This window comes from Epargyreus clarus, unplaced genomic scaffold (genome assembly GCF_041222505.1).
Source record: "Epargyreus clarus isolate Ecla_fem2 unplaced genomic scaffold, WU_Ecla_fem_2.2 ptg000027l, whole genome shotgun sequence".
In the NCBI taxonomy this organism is placed as follows: domain Eukaryota; kingdom Metazoa; phylum Arthropoda; class Insecta; order Lepidoptera; family Hesperiidae; genus Epargyreus; species Epargyreus clarus.
The window spans coordinates 6,752,821-6,772,063 of record NW_027332234.1 but is presented as its reverse complement, the minus strand read 5'-3'; the positions used below and the strand labels follow the sequence as shown (position 1 = coordinate 6,772,063).

The 19,243-nt window shown below is 34.1% G+C and overlaps 1 protein-coding gene across 7 annotated transcripts in view; it reads right to left on the bottom strand.

Moving 5' to 3' along the window:
- The window catches only part of RapGAP1 (Rap GTPase activating protein 1), a 383,574-nt gene that overhangs the window by 117,480 nt on the left and 246,851 nt on the right, over nucleotides 1–19,243 (bottom strand). For 2 of the 7 annotated variants that reach the window (XM_073088858.1, XM_073088862.1), the window contains exon 1: nucleotides 15,300–15,908. The exons of the other annotated variants lie outside the window; for them this stretch is intronic. In XM_073088858.1, coding sequence (XP_072944959.1) covers nucleotides 15,300–15,530 — 231 coding nt within the window. In that variant the 5' untranslated portion in view covers nucleotides 15,531–15,908. Of the gene's footprint in view, nucleotides 1–15,299; nucleotides 15,909–19,243 lie in introns of those variants that run through there. 7 annotated transcript variants of the gene reach the window in all.

Here is a 19,243-nt window from a genome sequence, read left to right as displayed (position 1 = left end):
TGACTGACCGATATCCAAACATCTTACAGTAAAGAGAAGTCAACAACCGAGTTGACAGACAGGACAAATGTTGGCGAATAGTTGTCATAGTGCCAGCTCGTACAGTGCGTAAGGCGAATTGATGTGCAACGATTGACCCGTTTCAGTTTGAAGTTCTAGATTCTACAGAAAATCTAGTTAACATAACACATTTTATATTCTAGTACAAGTGGGTTTTATATAACAGCTGAGATTGGAACTAGAGCAATAGATTCTTAACAAATTCAAATCCGCTTCAATGTTGAATACCTCGAGTCTATTCTGTAGTTTCTGGTATAATCTACGTTGCAGAAGTGTAGAGAACATAGCGAATACCATAAATAACTTAGACTCAACGTATTTATGTTACAGAATACAAATACGATGATCAAGTAACAACTATTGTCGATGGTTCCAAATGGACCAAAATGAGTAACTTAGTGTCTAAACAAAATCATTAAATATACAAGAGGTAATCAATCATAATTATAAAAATGCAATTTGTGGTAATAACTAATTAATACTAAAATATACTTATTTGCCAATTTAAAATAAACCTCGGTAAGTTTTGAATTTTTGGGTATTTACCCCTGATAACTAAATACAAATTAAATTACATTTAAATAATATAATAATCACTCAGTCACAAAAGACGTCACTACTGGTGGTCACACATACAACTTACAACATCGACCGATATTGTTTTGGCATGATCTACATATATTTAAATAAGTCGCGGCGATGCACACTTTTTATGACACATTTATTTCTGTACATAACAACCGTTTAGACTCGCTATTGTGGATGAGATATACATTACATAAAGCATTAATAATTATGACCAATATATGGTACCATATCAACTATTCCAGTGTCGTAACTCATTTTTTTATAATAATTGAGTAGCAGACGAGCATGCAGTCCACCTGATGGTAAGTCGCTACTGCCGCCCATAAACATATGTTATCAACCCCAGATAGGATTAGATGTTCCTATCTGAGGTCAGCCACAGATGCGCCGCTACTCCTGAGGACTAAGCTTGAACGCCTCGGAAAAGTATGTCTCCCTTACCACACCCTTTAAACCAGAACACAGCAACTTTTAACGCTGCTGTTATGAAGCAATAATAGGTTTTATTGCACTGTATGTATCTAATTTCAAAAGTAACTTTAGGAGGCATTATTTCTAATTAATATGTTGCCATATTGAGTGACGACATTGACGGAAGTTTGTCCGTGTGATCCGAACACACACGTCGTTTAAATGTCCAGCAATAAAAGCTTTATAGCTTCAAAATCCTTGGATTTCCGATTGACCTCTTAACAAAATTTATAATAGAAAAGTGTTAAAACAAACGACATAAAGGACAATTTGTGTAACTTGTCAGAGCGCCAACTTGGCTTCTGCACTACACTGCATTCGCCAAATTAATGTGCGACTATTAACTTGTTTTGGGGATTCTGCAGTTGTTTGATTTAGTTTTATTGGGGTTCCATATCCAAAGGGTAAAAACGGAATCCTATTACTAAGCTTCTGTCCGTCTGTCACTGGGATTTATCTCTGGTACCGTAATAGAAAGACACTTGAAAATAGTGGTGGCCACTATAACAAATACTAAAAATATAAGTGTCTTCAAAATAAATGGAAATTTCGCTTTATCTATTGAACCGTAATAGATTACCGCAATTGGTTCAAATTTTCATACTGAATTTACTTTTATGTTTACTATGATACCTAATACTAAAAAAATGGAAATTTTGTAGTACGGAACCCTCTGTGTGCGAGTTCAACTCGGAATTAAGCAATTATTTTAAGACCCTATTATTTTCGCAAATAAAATTAATTTAATATGACAAGCTGTGACAGCCTCAGATAGGTTGCTGTACCAGGAATTCCAATTTCCACGACAGTTATACCAAAACATCGATGATTAAATGTAATTAGGACGCCTGTTTTATTTGGACAGCAATCACTGAAATTTGCGTAATCTTGTTTGAATATTTACTAAATAAAAAATAGATACATTACATTTATTTATCTTCCAACTACTTTGTTGCTTATAAAATGTATTGCCTTGGATTTGCCGAATTTACAAGCTAGTATCAATTAATAGCAATTGTATTACTTCATTAAAATAAACTGCGTTCAAGACTTAAATCTGCATATTTATTAAGTAATCGTACGTTTACAAATAAAGCAGCATTAACATTATAAGCAGCGAATAAACAGGAAAGGCAATAATTATCGAATGCGCTCAGCTAATTATTACAATGAACGGTAATTAACTTAATTGATGTTTGTTATGTGTGATACCGTTAACAATATTAAATTCTATATTTTAAATTATGTTAATGGCTAACTAAAAGGTCTAAAATGATAACATATGCAGATATGGTTTTATAGCTGAGTCCAAAAGCTTTTATGTAATGGAGAGTGGTAAGTACCGTTGATAGATATCTGAAATAAAATTTTACAGTAGTCTATTTAAAATCAAGTAGGAATATATTATTAATTTTAGGATGAAGCTGGAAAACGCTATATAATTAACTGTCATACAAATTATTTTAACGCAGTGGCTTTACGGCCACTGTAATATTGGACACGCTGTTTACGCCGTTATCCAACGAAATGTATTGAGCGCTGACTTCAGAACTATGTACTAAACTAACATTTATTTCAAGTATTTTTTACTTTGTAGTGACATAGAAGTCGGTTGTACTTTTTTGTTATTTTTTTTAGTACCCAAAATTTTGTTTCCGATAATTAATTGTTTAATTATCACGGATCCTATATAAAAATCGATTTAACTTAATCAAAATTAAAGTTAATTAAATACTTGGATTGATGAACAATGCTATCTTTTTTAGAGTGCCATACGTTAAAATGAAATCCTTATAATATCACTCGTGTTTCCGTCTGTCCGTCCGTTACAGCCAATATTTCTGCGAATATACCTACTAGACCGATTAAGTTGAAATTTGGTATATAGTATGCATTTCTACGATCGAGAAATCTAACGTAAATCTTTTTTAAATATCAGCTTTAAACAATACTGCCAAATATTTTGCAGTCAATGAAAGGACTATATTAAACGGTCAATTCCAAAAAAGGTTAACAACCCCTGAACAAAACCGTAACTGCTACTGTACTGTGAAACGTAACTAAAACTGCCGTTTTGACGTTAAATCTAAATATCTCGCATTTAACGATCGTACGGGCTTTACGTTCCGCCTACTCGGTTCGAAGCTGCATCTTAATTATACGACTGTTAGCGTCAGTTACATCCACAAACATCAACACATCTTGCAGTATTGATGTTTCTATAACCAGTGATGCAGAATGGTCTAGAGTTACTACCGTTTGAAATGATTTGCTACGCGCGTCGTGACGTCATGTGACGGCGATGATCCATGTGGTATCGTAACAATTAGGGATGTATTGGATATAAAATTTCGGATCCGGATATAGATACAAATTTATTTATTATATTATATCGTTTAGGATATGGAATAATTTCGGATCTTCCGATCTTTTCAGTTACAGAAACCTTTTTAGATATTTAGTATCTACGATACAAAATAAACTATAACTTGCACAAATAACATTATCCTGATATATCAGTCATAACGTTACATAACCAATTCATAAAGAGGCACATACATGGATATTCCTTAGACTTCAAAATACACAATTTAGATCGACAAGTGAAAATAATATGTATTAATAGATGAAAATTCACGTCTCGTCACAACAAGACGATTTGCTTCGAAATAAATAATTTAGAATAACAATTTGGATGAAAATTTCCATATTTAGGATAAACAGAGACATCTAGTTTATGCGGAAACATTTCTTTTGACGGAATCCCCGCTTGTATTAATACAATTTCAACCCGAATGTGTCGGTATGGCGTCGAATCGGCAATAAGCAAAGGGTTGGCAAAAATATTTAAGTCTTTTTAGTAAAAGTCTGACACTGACAGGAGATTGATAATGTAAATGGGCGCTAAAAATGATTTTAGTAAATACCATAAGGGAGCTAAATACTTATATTATTTAAATTCATTGTGAGATATTTTCTAACGTCTTTTCTTAGTTATTTAAATTCATTGTGAGATATTTTCTAACGTCTTTTCTTAGTTCCCATATACGTTAAAGGGTAAAGCTGTTTTTCTGTCAGTCAAAGGCGGAGCTTGTAATATAACACTGTAACTGTTAACACTGTAATAGACTTGAAATTTTTAGCTTACTAAAGGCCAGTGAAGTGTTTTTATTATGTAACTTTATAAAGAAAAACAGACTAACATTAATTCGTTAGGAGGTAAATTAATGTAATAATTTAATTTCTTAGTTTGGTGCATGTTTAATAATTAAAATGACTGTATTCTTAATTACTGATGATACGCATCATATATTGTAAGGAAGTTATTTACATTCAAATAAATTATCACTAAATTTGTCAACAGGTGGTTATATTGGAATAAATACACGATAAACCATAACTATTAATGTATGGTTTTTAATTTCAAATAATAAAATAAACATAGTAACTAGAATCTAATTTCTATCTGTATATATGTACATAAATATAGTTATAATATAGGTATTGTAAATATGTTTTTTTTATGAATATTGTAAAGTAGACATAGAAAACTTTGTTGTAAAATAAATAAAAGATAATATACATATTTCTATTAAAGTTTTCTTAAAATTTCAGCAGAACATCGACAACCCTGTCTGCGGATATTCGCGAGAGTAATTGGAGTGAGAAATATCCGTGACGATATACGGCGGGCTCTCTCTGTGCGATTTTTGTTTACGACCTCCTTCCCTCGTGGAAATCCTCGGCGCACATTACCGTTGGGACACTATGATCTGGCCACATATTTGATATATGCACTTCTAAATTATGTGCGAGAAATGTATGGCTCTACCGTCATGACGTTCTGTTTATGTCCGACAAAAAGAAGTATTTGTAAGGTGGTTCCAGAACTAAGATTACATTACCTTTCTTATCATAACTACAATAATAAAGTAAGTAATGTTTACACGATTTTTAATTGTTGTTTTTATTAATTTTAAAATGTTAATTGACCATCGTCATCAAAGTTAACGAAAGTTAGTCATGATAATGTCGTCTAGTTATTATTATATATTTATGTACATATATACAAACATACATTATTTTCAGTGGATACGTATAATTAGTTAGATATTTTACGAGTAGTTATGTAGATAAGATTGCTGAAGGTTTCCTTCCACGTGCATTTTCTACAAACTATAATTACTTCGAGCATGTCTTACTTTTCTATACGTAAAGACTACATGCCATCAAAAACATTGCTTGTAAAAAAATCCAAGTCTCGCCATTCAGCTCTTCCACCGTAAAAAGTCGTGAGATCCATGGAATCCAAGTCCTTGGATTCATGTAGTCTGTACTTAAGAGACCTTCTGTCTTAAGGTATTATCACACTATGTAACCTAACAACATCTCATGGGACCATATCAATATTAAAAATATTTTATGTTTCAAATAAATAGATTGGATTTGGCAATCGTACTAAACAAACTAATTTAATTTAATATACATATACTTGTGATATACATTGTTTTTTTTTTTATAATATAGAGAAAGCTGACTAAGCTGGAACGCCTCGGAAAAGTATATCTTCCTTACCGCACTCTTGAAACTAGAACATAGCAGCGCTTAAGACGCATAAATTGATCTAGCGGTGGTGCCGCTGGAAGCGGTGATACCACAAACAGTTCACATTGTGTTTTAATCGAATCATATCGCAGCACACGAGTAACATTACTACGATTGCCAAGTCCAATCTATTTATTTGAAACATAAAATATTTTTAATATTGATATGGTCCCATGAGATGTTGTTAGGTTACATAGTGAGATAATACCTTAAGACAGAAGGTCTCTTAAGTACAGACTACATGAATCCAAGGACTTGGATTCCATGGATCTCACGACTTTTTACGGTGGAAGAGCTGAATGGCGAGACTTGGATTTTTTTACAAGCAATGTTTTTGATGGCATCTCATTCCTTTTTGTAGGTATGCCTACTTTTTTTCCTTTCCGGGACCTTCTATTACTTGAATGTCAACAACAGATTTTTTTAAAGCCCCCTCACTGTCTTACGAGAATGAGCCTTCTTTTTTGTAGGTAATATTTGTAGTTATTGTAAGAATTATTATTTGAAGAGTATATTAATAAAACATATTTTCCGCTAGACCACGTTTTTATTCATTTCTATTTTAATCTTGAGTCACCGAACAATATCATTTTATACACAACCAGTAATATAGATTACAATTTATATTAAAAAGGTTCTTACAATACGCCCCCTTTATCTATATTACCCACCTATAACAAAACTCTACATAAATACTACCAAACATAACTCTTTCGTGGAACTGGCTAAATAGTTGAATCTCCCCACTAAACTCTGACACGGTAGACTACTGTTACTATCTGAGTTACCTTTTGTTTATTTCAAATCAACCTCCATTGAAGTTGATACGGACTTACAAACGGTCATACCAAAGGCTTGCAATAATTTTAAAATACATTGTTTTTGGTCTCAAATAATCACTCAGTCATCTATAAGCATGCTATCACGCGGCGGTCCAACAAGAATTTAAGTTTGATTTTATTTTAGCACAAATTATGATCAGGCCTACACTCAGGCCGTTACAGGACCACTCTCTGAAATTAAATCACATGTTAAAAAGTTGCAAAATTCAGTTTATTTCCTCTCTCTAACATGATAACGCCTATTACTATCATTACTTATATCAACAGATTCACGTACCATTACCTCAGGCTCGCTTACATCCGTCATAGTATTAGTCACATTACTTACATCACTTGTATCCGTAACCGCAGGCACACATATACCTATATCACCTGTAACACCAGCATCAGTCATGGACTCTTTTTCATGACAATAAATTAAATCGAAAAGTTACTATTTTGACAACTGGAATTACTCGCGTTATCCTCAGGAAAAACATATTTTAAAAACTTAACACCTCGAATGTCTTCGTATTAAATAATCGATATCTTCTTATGAATATCCGACAAAAATCACTGGTTTTGACTTTGCATCCAACTTTCGTCTTTTCTGTTTGGTATAAGAGTATACGCTACGCTATATACGTATATCTCTACGCTATCAGTAACTTATTATCTGTTAGAAAATTATATATCGTGAATCTAATTTTAAAATTCCATAAAGATCTACCTTTTGATAACACCTTCCTTGATAGGAGACGTTCCGATATTGTAGCACCCTCCCATGCGGTTCGAACCATTTTTGCTCAACGCCAATATTTATCACAAGCATCTTATCTATATAATAAAATCAACCGATTACTGCAAATATACCCTTTAACTTCACACAACTGTAAATTAATTCTAATAACAAACAGCAAACACTAAATTACACAAAGGTCGAGAACCTCCTTGTAAGACTAAAATAACATGTTCAACTAGATAAAAAAAAAAGTATGTGGACTTAGCTTCCGATTCCTAGGATATCATTATGAGTCCGTAGGGTATGCGCGAATAATATCTAAACATTGTACTCAATATGGTGTAATATTTATGTTAATCCTATATTTGTAATTCAATGTCAATACTTTTATGTATAATCCTAATTAAGAAATCCAACAGTGGAAGAGCGACGCATTCCTATCACAAGTGTCTCTGACTACTTACCAGGAAGCCCCGACCATTAGTTTCAATGATTTTCCTTAAATAAATGCGTTTTTATATATTTTTTTATGCGCCGCACATCCAAATAAGCATAAATGGGTAACATCTACTCGTTTCTCAGACCATTTTTGTAGAGGCACACAGTCTTTCACTGTCTTCGTCGGAATCCGGTTTTTGATATAAATCTTAGTACATATATAACGCTCTTGCACAAATTTGCTTAAAGTTATAATAGACTTCTCGCTTTTTCGATAATAGTTCTGTTAGCTCTTTCAACCATACCATTCTGTTTGGTGGTATATACTACATATCGCCTTCTGATGTAGAATTCCATTTGTTGACAAAACAATATCGTAAGCTCTATTACAAAACTTCGTTCCACCATCTCAACTCATACACTTGTTCGACTTGCTAATTGCCTTTTCAACGCGAACTTTATTTTTTTGAAATTTTATAAAGTCTCACTCTTATGTTTGAGAAAATAAACATGTGTCATTCGAGTATATATCGTTGATAAATAATAACATGTACCATGAACCGTTGAATGAAGTAGCTTCCAAGGGACCACATAAACCCGTATGTACGATCTCCAGTATATCGTTCGCTCCCGTTCAGAGATTTGGAAATGATTTCTTACATCTTACTCTTAGTCAACATATCCGTCATAATGTTCACATCATCAAGACGGGTCACAATATTCTTTAAAATTTGCATATATTCCGGATTAGTACGGGCTAGTTTTCTATGCCAATATTTATTTGACATTGTCAAATTACTTATCGGTGATATGACAAATTGTTTAAAAAAATATATATATATATATATATATAATATATACTATGTACGTTGTGGCCAGTTGCGATGATATTATCCATACTAATAGTGCAACCGTTTTTCAGGAAATTAACAGTAAATCCTTTTTCAGTAAGTTTACTCACCGATAACGAATTCATACTTAAATTATTAGTCTGTATTTGTCTTCTGTAGTTATCTTTAAAATTTCATCTCTTCAAAATATTCAACCTGTAGTTATTTTTAAAATTATTATTTGCAAAGTATATTAATAATACATATTTTCAGCTAGACCATATTTTTATTCACTTTTTAAAACTTAACTCGCCGAATTTTTCAAATAAGCCTTCAGGGCCAAATCCGAATCTATAACTGTAGTGTATGAAAAGTAATATGAAGGTTCCGTCGTCTCATGTGTACACGCCGTGAACAATGGTATGGTGTGAACGGGGCATGGTCCCCCCCTCACTCTGCTGGAAGCTGTGGTGTAAGACGGATGTGCGTGCGGGCACTGCTGAGTGAGCCGATACTTTAACATAAGGTGAAACACAAACAGTACAATAACGATTAGCGAAAAATTCTGAAAGGAGTTACGAGGCCGATTTTAATAAAAACTAAAACTGCATCATTCGTTTAATTTTAATATTTTTTTCCGTAGCCGGGGATCAAACGAGTTCATTTTGAAAAAAAATACGCCCTCTATATTATTCCACTATCTCATAGTGTTGCTTATAAGGATCAAATTCTGGAAAGTATTGATAAATGACAAAGTAAAGGAAAAGCCTCATTTTTAAGAAAATTCAAATTTTTTCATAATATTTTGGCAGTTAAGTTTCCGCCATTCATTAATTTAAACATTTCGCATATTAACAATTGTTTGGCCTTATGTTTTAAATCATTCGAAAGCCCACAAAATAAAAGCTAACAGAAGTCAATCTTCATACAAAGTGGGCTCGAGCAACGCACACATAGACCTCGCTTACCGACTCGTTATCTCGAGGGGACTCGGGCGCATACGTGTGCGACTGTCAGTCCGCTTCTAACACGCTTTTGTAACTGTTGTACAAGCAATGGAGCTAAAGAAAGTTACCCTAATTGTGTAATGGACGGTTGTTTAAATTCAACATTAAACTGTGGATTTTCGTTTTTTTATAGCTATCAATTATCAAGCCACTAGGACCTGATATTTTTGGTGATCATGGCAAGAACATGTCATCTAGTGGCTATCTAAGCTCGATTTATATAACAGTTTCCTATTTCGAATCATTTGCAACGAACTTAACTAAATTTTTGTAATATTGCGTTGTAATATTACGTACCTAATATTACGTAAGTTGAAAACATGATTTTTTGTTTGTGTAGATATTGGTTTGCCTTTAATGCCATTTGGTAGGTTTAGGTCTAAAACGGATAGGGCAAAAGGAATTGTGTAATTAGGGTAATCCGTTTACAAGTTATTAGGGATTTTCCATTGTGAACATTGTAAATTTTTATATGTAAGCTTATTTTCGTACAGACATTTATTTAAGCGCAATAAGGCCGAAATTTGCCTAAACACTTGTTTCCTTGGAAACAAACTTATTATTATTTTATAATACGGCGACAGTTGCTTTACCTCACGACAGTTATTGTATTTAGTGTATGTTACCGTTAGATTGTAGAATACGTTTGCATACACATTAACTAGGCAGTCTTAAGATTAGCTAGAAAATATGCAGATTAACTATGTAGTTAAAATTCGAACATCTTTTCAGACTTGTTCTTAGGGCTAAAACACATGCCTTTTTACGACACGACGACGTATCGTGACACATAGCGACATCGTGCCGCAAAGCGATATTGTTTCGTGAAAATGTACAATGTTTGTCGTAAATTCATGACACGACGACGCATCATGGCATGCACGGGTCGACGTCAAGGGGTGAAAATTGATACAATCTCGCTTTGTACTTTGACAAGCTAATCTGCGTTTTAACTGATTTAGGCACATTAGCCGTAACATCTAGTTTTTCTCATGACATTTGTCAGAAATTCGGAATGTTTTTGATATTATATAACTTTTTAGGGTTCCATACCCAAAGGGTAAAAACAGAACCCTATTTCTAAGCTGTTCGTTTGTCTGTCTGACATAGAGCTCTATTTCTGGAACCTTAATAGATAGAAATTTAATTTTTTTACGGAATATGTATAATGGTGGCCGCTTTAACAATAAGTACTAAAAGTAAAAAGAAAAACTTTCAAATAAAGGAGAGTTGCCATACAAGGACTTCTTTTTCTTTATGAGGAGGAAATCTTCAAAAGGTACTTGACGACGTGGGAGTGACGCCGGGTTATGTGGGACTTTAGCCGAACTAAAATCCTCCGGTGGCCGTCCTCAACGTTTGTTGGAGAACTCCGGGATCACCGACTGAACGTAACAGAAGTCCTTTAAGCGCGATGCCCCGATCGAGCTCTGCCCTGGAAGAACAGTTTTCGCTCCTCCTAAACTATCCGGTGTTCACGACGGTATGCGACTACACATACCGCCGTCCTTCCCGGGGACACTTATTGAACGGTTCCAGCTCCCTCTTGCCACTCCCAACTCCGGAAGCCCCCTTGTAGTCGCTTCTTACGACAGGCACGGGATATCGTAACCCTTTTTTAGTCCAGGAACTACAGAGACAAACATATAAGGACCTGCTATTTTTTAGCGTTTTTCATTTGAAATGTTCACAATGCATTATATGGCTGCTATAACATCAATTAGTAAAAATAAAAATAAAATAAACAAATATTTTTGTGGTACGGAACCCTCAGTGTACGAGTTCGATTCGCACTTCACCCATTATTTGAATTGAATTTAAATTGAAGTTGGAATTGAAAACGTCTTTTGTCTCGAGAATAAAAACAATTGACGTCGCCTATAATAGTAGGGGAGCCCAAGACGGGATTTCGAGAGTGACTCGAACGCGGCAGATTAAGATATGGAAGATACCTTACATCCTATAGAGTATCTTAAACTATCCATTTGAGGGGTTCAACCAGGGAAGTCCATCAGACTATTAATAAAAAATCGTATTATCTATAGTAGCTTAATTACATGCTGAAAACAATAAATTTATAATCTGATGGTTTGAGGGCGGCGTTAGGGAGTAATAAGGTTGCAAAAAATCTATACCTGGACATACTCGAGTGCGGTAATTTTTTTAATACAAAGGAAATAATGCTAGAAAATATGCACTATCTGATAGCGCCATTTATTAGCATGGATCCCTGGAAAGTAATGGCGTACAACAAACTAAAGGAAAAGGCAAATTTTATGGAAAATACATTATTCTTTATATATTCTCATTCTATTTTTTTTTTTCAAATCGTCAGTATAAAGAATCCCTCCACTAAATCGTCAGATGAAGGGTTATGATAAGTAAAACATCAGCTGGAATTTCCTGTATAATAATCTTACGCCCTCGAGTGTGTCAAGATAACGTTTTTTTTTTGCATTTTCGAAGAGTCACTGACAGTCTTTCGAATCTAATCGTTAGTCTTTCGAATGGGAGACTCACCTGGGGTAACTTCATATACCCTTTGAAAATCTAATGTGCTGGTTACTTTTTTTTCCATTTTTACCTCTCGTATGGCTGTCCCCCTATGCAAACCAGCAGATAAACATATTTCCGGCATCAGAGATATATACTATATCACTAACCTGCCGCGCCTTGAGTATGTCTGACTCTGCTTTTTACATATTTCGAATCATCTAGAAACTATTCCCACGGTGAATCGAAAAATATCACACAACCTTTTCTTCACTCTAACGTGTAATCTACACAATCGTATACGTCCTATTGACGCTCGAGTTTCTACCCATTTAACATCATGGGCTCCCCTACTACTAGTACATTTTGCGGACAGAAACACAGATTCATTAACTGCAAATGTAACTTTGTAATCCTATATAACTTATATAGGATACAAAGTTATTTAATGTAGTTGGTGTATCTAGATAACTGGACAGAAATTACAAAATATTTTAGTTTTTCCATGAGTTATATACTAAACACTAATTGTATTCTCAATTTCAACCTTCTATGTCTGCTGGAAGTGCCTTAAACTTTTGATGATCGGTCAGTCAGTGAGTGAGTGACAAAATCACGAACTTTAACTACTTGTAATTCTTAAACTACTGGTTAAAATTGAATGAAATTTGAAATGTACCGTGCCTATACAATGCTTGCTTGGCTCCTGAAAATTCAGGCTTCTAGCTTCATATGCAACGAAGTTACAGGGGGTCAAAAATGGGCCGAATTGCTTCGGGAAAAGTATGGTACGGCCGTGCCGCTTCTTTTGGCTCGACTTGGCGGAGGCACTGCCGTGCCTCCAGATTTTGTGTACACGGACTTTTTAATTAAAACAGAGCTAACTGCACGTGCAGGTATACGAAATCTTTCTTCTCCTACATACATGGCTTTTGTTTTGAATATACAACTTTATAAGGATATTTACAAGTTAAACTTTTATTATTTATGTTAAGTTATAGTCGACGAAAAGATTCAGCAAATGGTTAAGACAAAAGGATGCAAATAAAAATATAGATATCGTTAAATAATATTTCAGTACATTCTACTTTAAATTAAACCTCTTTCAATAATTGATATGTACATGACAAAAACCCGGAATAAATAAATATAAACTATTCAAGAATATATAACAGTTACCAATAATAAAATTTACATATCTACATCATGTAATATGAAAATTATTATTATTTATGAAAACTCGTGGCAATATTCATTGTAATTACCTTTATCGGTAACGGTAAATACTTGTTAGCGTTCTAAAAATCATTACGTGAAAACATAAAGGAAATTCTACCAAACAACCCTTTCATAATAGGTGCTCTAGAGGGGTGGTCTTAATAAATCTTGTGGCGGTTATTACCTACGTCTTGGGAAGGCTGTAATTTTTCATTACGTCCGAAGGCCAGGGAGGGAAATTAAACACCTGGTGTAATAGTACCGTATATAATGATTTTATGTGGTATTTGGTACAAAATTACGAGTTGTACGTAGCCGTAGTCGTCCAATTTTCAGCTAACTGACTGTGTTGTAGTATGAGGGTTACTATTATATTATAAGGGTTCTCAAGATTCATCAATTCATATCACAAAGCATTAGTAATAGGTCAGAGGTAGGACTCAAATCCTAACTGGGATTGAGTACAAATGTTCACGGACGGCAGTAACACTTTACTATCAGGTGCGTTGCATGCTCGATTGGTACTTCTCTCAAATAACCGCGTTAGATTCAAATAGTTTGAGAGTTTAGAGATATGTTATCGATGAAAGTGAAGTTTGCCACAGGATTGATTACAGCCCAATCTTCTAAGGGATCTCTAATCCCTCCCAGTGGTTAAACTTAGATAATAATTGGTTGGTCAATTCCTCTTATTTTGAAATACATTATTTTTTCCCTAAACGACTAGTAATACCGAAATAAATCTACGCAGTTATTTAATTAATTTTAGTCAATATTTTTGGTTTCCCAACTTGGTAAATTGGTTTGGTACGCGATAAGCTATAAATACATTAGGAATTAGGTATTTGAACTCATGTTTACATAACAAGGTATTATTCATCGTAACGTGAAAATTTATCTACAAATAGTTATTCTGAGCTACCGAGCATTTACACTAAATATAAAAATAATAAAAATTAATGAAAAAAATTACAAACGCATTCGGCGCCCGATATTTAACAGTTCCCTCTATTTCTCTGGCTTGTTATCATCGGACCCTGATTTCCTTATAATGGGACCACCTCGAAAATATATTTTTTCTAACAATAAAAAATCATCAAGATCGATTCATAAACGACGAAGTTATCCACGAATAAACATAAATTTTCAAGAGATATTTGATAAATAACACTTCTTCCTATAACGTAACGTAAAGCTTAATCGACTTTTAAAGATTGTTTATTTAACGGTGTGATTCACTCGCGGAACAAACAATAGACCTCAACGGGGTGTGGATAAATTGTCATGTTTATATCCTTGTCAATATATCCTTGTATTTATCAAAGTGTACGTATACTACATGATTAGCTATCAAGTAATTGTATCTATATACTTGGTATTTGTCAAATACATATATCTATAGGTATCAAAATATTTATTTTTTACCTGACAACCTTTATTTTCAAGATCAAAATTGGCTATGTTATGAATACTTATTAGGTTTTTTTTAGGTATTTCCTATAAGGAATTATACGGTTTAAGAACCAGCGATCTTTTAAAAATTCCTATATTGTCACTGGTATTCTATGAAATTACTAAAATGTTTCTAATAACTATTTCACTATCAGAGACCCTCATTATCGCAAACGGACATGAGTATTCGCTCAATCTATGAATACGGCAAAATTAACAGGAAAAGCAATTTGCTTACGTAAAATCAATAAACTTAGAAATAAAAAGTGAATCATCTTCACGTCATATTGTAGACAAGCATCATCTTAGACTAAGCCACAAAACGTAGTAATAGCCTAGCCTTTGGTAAACATTTCAAATAAAAAATACAAGCAGAACTACGTACAAGCAAAAAAAGGAAGACGGATTCAGAAATGCATTTTAAAATGAAATCGTTAAGAAACAAACAATTAGTCAATTAGCAACGTAAATAAACAAAACATCATAAACATGGGCAGACGTGAGTCAGAAAGGCGTTTAGTACGTGTAATTGAGAATTGAACGTCTTATTATAACAGGCATAACATCGGCTTACCTCTTTTTGCTCCGTGGGAGTACTACTCCTCACTCCTGTCAAGTCCTTCCATCTAAGGACGCCCATGACTGCGTGTCGGACCCACGAGCCGCGCCTCCCAGTTCGTCCGTTAGAGAGTTCATCAACAACACCACACAAAACTGAGTTCACAGCCAACCCTCTCCCAGTCCCATCCTTATCACTCTTCACCGCCACTTCGCTGGATATAGGCAACGACCTTCTTTCCCTCATAAAGCCCAAAAAAGTCGCCACCGCCAACCTCTTAGCGCTTTCCGAATCGCATCCTCACAGACGCACCATTAATCATCATAAACTTATCTTTGCACTCGACAATTCTTACGCTAAATCGTTAATTTCTATTATTCCCGCTCTGGGTAACACAGATGCGACTCGTACAAGTTTTTCAATTATCTTCGCGGACTTAGAAAATGCCGTCTCGCAAAAAGTCTCCAAATATATCTGCAGACCCACGACGATTCACAAAAACAGTGAAGTTTAAACTTTCACTTCGCACCGGCGTTTTCGTCGCTTTCTGGATGTAGGTTAGATTTCTTTCGCTCTTCTTATTCACGTAGAAAAACCGTCAACACAAGAAGTTCAATAACACCATGCGAATGTTTAAATATTTTTAATGAATCACTTTTGTTAGCACTTATCGAGTATCCTTTGGATCGAGTTAACTTTGCCGAATTCGAAATACCGGATCTGTCAAAACACAGCGAAGCGTGAAAATGCGCTATCGAAACGAAGCACGGCGTGTACACTAGCGTGCGCTCGGAAACCGAATGGCGCGTGCCACATGCTTCCACCGGCATCGGTTCAACGAAGACACTCCGTCCCTTTCCTTATTGCTCCGCAGATATGACGCAGATAAAGATAGATAGATACTATAACTTCAGATGCAGACCCAAGACAAAACAGGTGAATGTAACTGCTGAAGAAAACAACAAAAAGTTTACAAACGTTTCGTTCGTATGCAGCTACCACTTTGGGAAAGAATTTAATTCGGTTACTCTAACCTCTTGCAATTGTTCAAGATCGTAATGGAGATATCGTACATTTTGCACAAAACTTAATTAAAGTTGTAACAGTCAATTAAATCTTAAAATAATTTAAAAGATTTTTATGGTTTACTGCAATGTTACCATCACATCTAATTGCTTTACAATAAAAAAAATCCGGTGCTATGTAAGAGGCTGGATAAGGTAAAGATATTATGACTTGTGAGACATTCCGACTTAATCCCCAAGAAAACAACATTTGTATCTTCAGGTAAGATTGTATTAAGTTATGATTAACTATTATATACCAGGTATATGAACGGTATTGTACCTCATTAATTACGCAAGGTAAAGATTGAACATTTATATGTCATCGATACTGAAAGTGTATTGAAAGAAATTACCATTCGAATTGCGAATATGGGCCAGGCATTTGTATGTAGGAGTGGTGCAGTGGCGTGGGAACATCCGGTTGTGGCTCCAGTGGGCCGACGTCACCCTCGATGGTAGGACAATTCAACAGGTGGCCTTGTATGACCGCAGCTGTTTCCGAAGCCCAAAATGTTTTGCAGGAAGCATCTAGAGGAAGGATGTGGCGCAGAACCTATCGATTTACGATTAATAAAGATGAAAAAGTGTTGCGGACAGGAAGGTAAGGCAACCTAAGTAAGTATGTATTATATTACTAGTTTGGAAGTTCAAGTAAATCATAGATTCAGAAATTCTCCAAATTTTCGAAGCTAAATGTAGCTACAAAATAAGCGAACCAGCCAAAATAGTACTTAAAATTCTAAAAATTGATACAAAAGACACAATTAATAACAGAGGGGCGTGTATTTATATTTTTGTATCATTATTAGGTAATGGTTAAAACTTTAAAATCAAAGATAGATATTTTTAAATTTGCAATTTTTTATAGGCACTTTTTACAGGCATTTTAGCATTAGGCATTTTTTACAGTCTCAAAGATGCAAAGAAAAGGAAAACTGCGTCTTTCAATTGTCCGGTGATGTCATTAAGATGGATATTTTCAATGACTAATCAATTTAACGGTAAAGGAAGAGACTACACCATTTTATATTACAAGTACAACACAACACAACATAGTTCCAAGGATGAAAACGTCGATGACATAACATAAGTTACAAATGCACAACTAATAAGTATAAAGCCACCTATCATGCTTACATTCCTGTGATCAATTTTCATAGGAATACACTTAGCTCCGTTTTTCCGTATAGTTCCAAGCAAAAGGAAATCTACCTACATTGTTTATTAAGAAAACTAAGAACATCTCTAATTGCATTCACATGTGAAATTTTCGACCCTTATTTTTAAAACCACAGGGGTTCAAATAACAAATAAGAAATTGAACAATGTCGAAAGTCGGCAAACATAAAACAAAACGTGGGAGGTCGAGTATTAAATATCCAATTTCAAGACAATAATGATTTGTGACTTTAATATTTTTCTCAATATTATAATTGTAGCCAATGTCTGTACACTCCACTAATGGTAAGAGACATCTGCCGCCCTTGGATACCTATAACCAATTCTAAATAGGATCGGACTCCTACTTAATATCGGTCATAGTTACGATTCCTAAAAACTAAGGTGAAACGCTTCGTGAAGTATCTCTTCAAAGACACTTAAAAGTACACACCCGTCTTACACTGGGTAATCGGTAATAATCGGGTGTTGTAATATACGAGTATAACTATCCGCTTATATTTTATATATAGATAATGACTGTTTGTAAATCAATTAATTTAACTGTTAACTGTAAATCACTATTGGGCACGAGACTAATCGGGACTGGCGGAAAGTCTATCTGTCTGAAGTACATTCCACTCAGCTGAAATGCGGGTTAGCAGAGAAACGGGTTAATAGCCAATTCGTCTGTGCATTTACGGACCTTTAACCAGATTAGATCAATTTAACTACTTGTATTAATTAAATCAAAACTATTTTATCGCTCAATAATACCTACTTATTAATGGTAAACTTACATTGAAAATAATGCCAACAGTAATAAGTAGTGAAGCTACCTATAAAATACACATGACTTTGGAAAGTAAACTGGTCTATTCCAATTTGATCACCTGGGTGTTATCACAATTAGCCACAGAGATTTTAATAGCTGAATTAATCCACCTAATGTAAATGGGCTAATGCAGCCCATGGACCTGCCACCAAATACATAATTGTAATAAGTTCTTCAAATTAATCACAGATGTACTGGGTGTACTAAACCTAGACCCAAAAATAAGATCGGGACAGCGGAAACAGAAATATGTAACAAAAACACATGCAGTATATACATATAGAGATGCCATCATACTCGCAATAAAAACCACGTTAAAAAAGGAATAAATAGTTATAATAAACTTTAACTATAAGTATTTCGTATTTTTTCCCAAGATTGTCTAAATAAAAATAAAATAATTAGATCATCGCTATTTAAAACGTTTGAGTCATTAGATGTATTTTCATTAGCGTTACGATAACATAAAATACACATCTTTAAATATAACTCAGTTAATTATAGACATAAACTTAGCGTTATCATTCATTAATTTTTGTTCCGTATACAGTTTATGTCAACACATTATTTTTAATCAATGGTGCACTAATTTGAAGAATAATGTAAAATGATGTATTTACCATTGTTATGTATGAGTATAAAGTTGCTATTTAACTATATGAGACATTGTTATGGTCCGTTGGGATAAGGCAGATAAGAAACCATATTATTACTACTTACTAGATATATTGGATGTGAATAACAAATTGTGTTACTGAAAAAATATATTTTCTCTGCAGTATAAGTATAACTAACATAATTACGACCTTAGAAGGGTCGTAACTATAACTAATAATTCTCTCATTACATCGTGTTCTTTTAACCTTAACCTCTAACCATAAGGAAGATAATAATCAAGC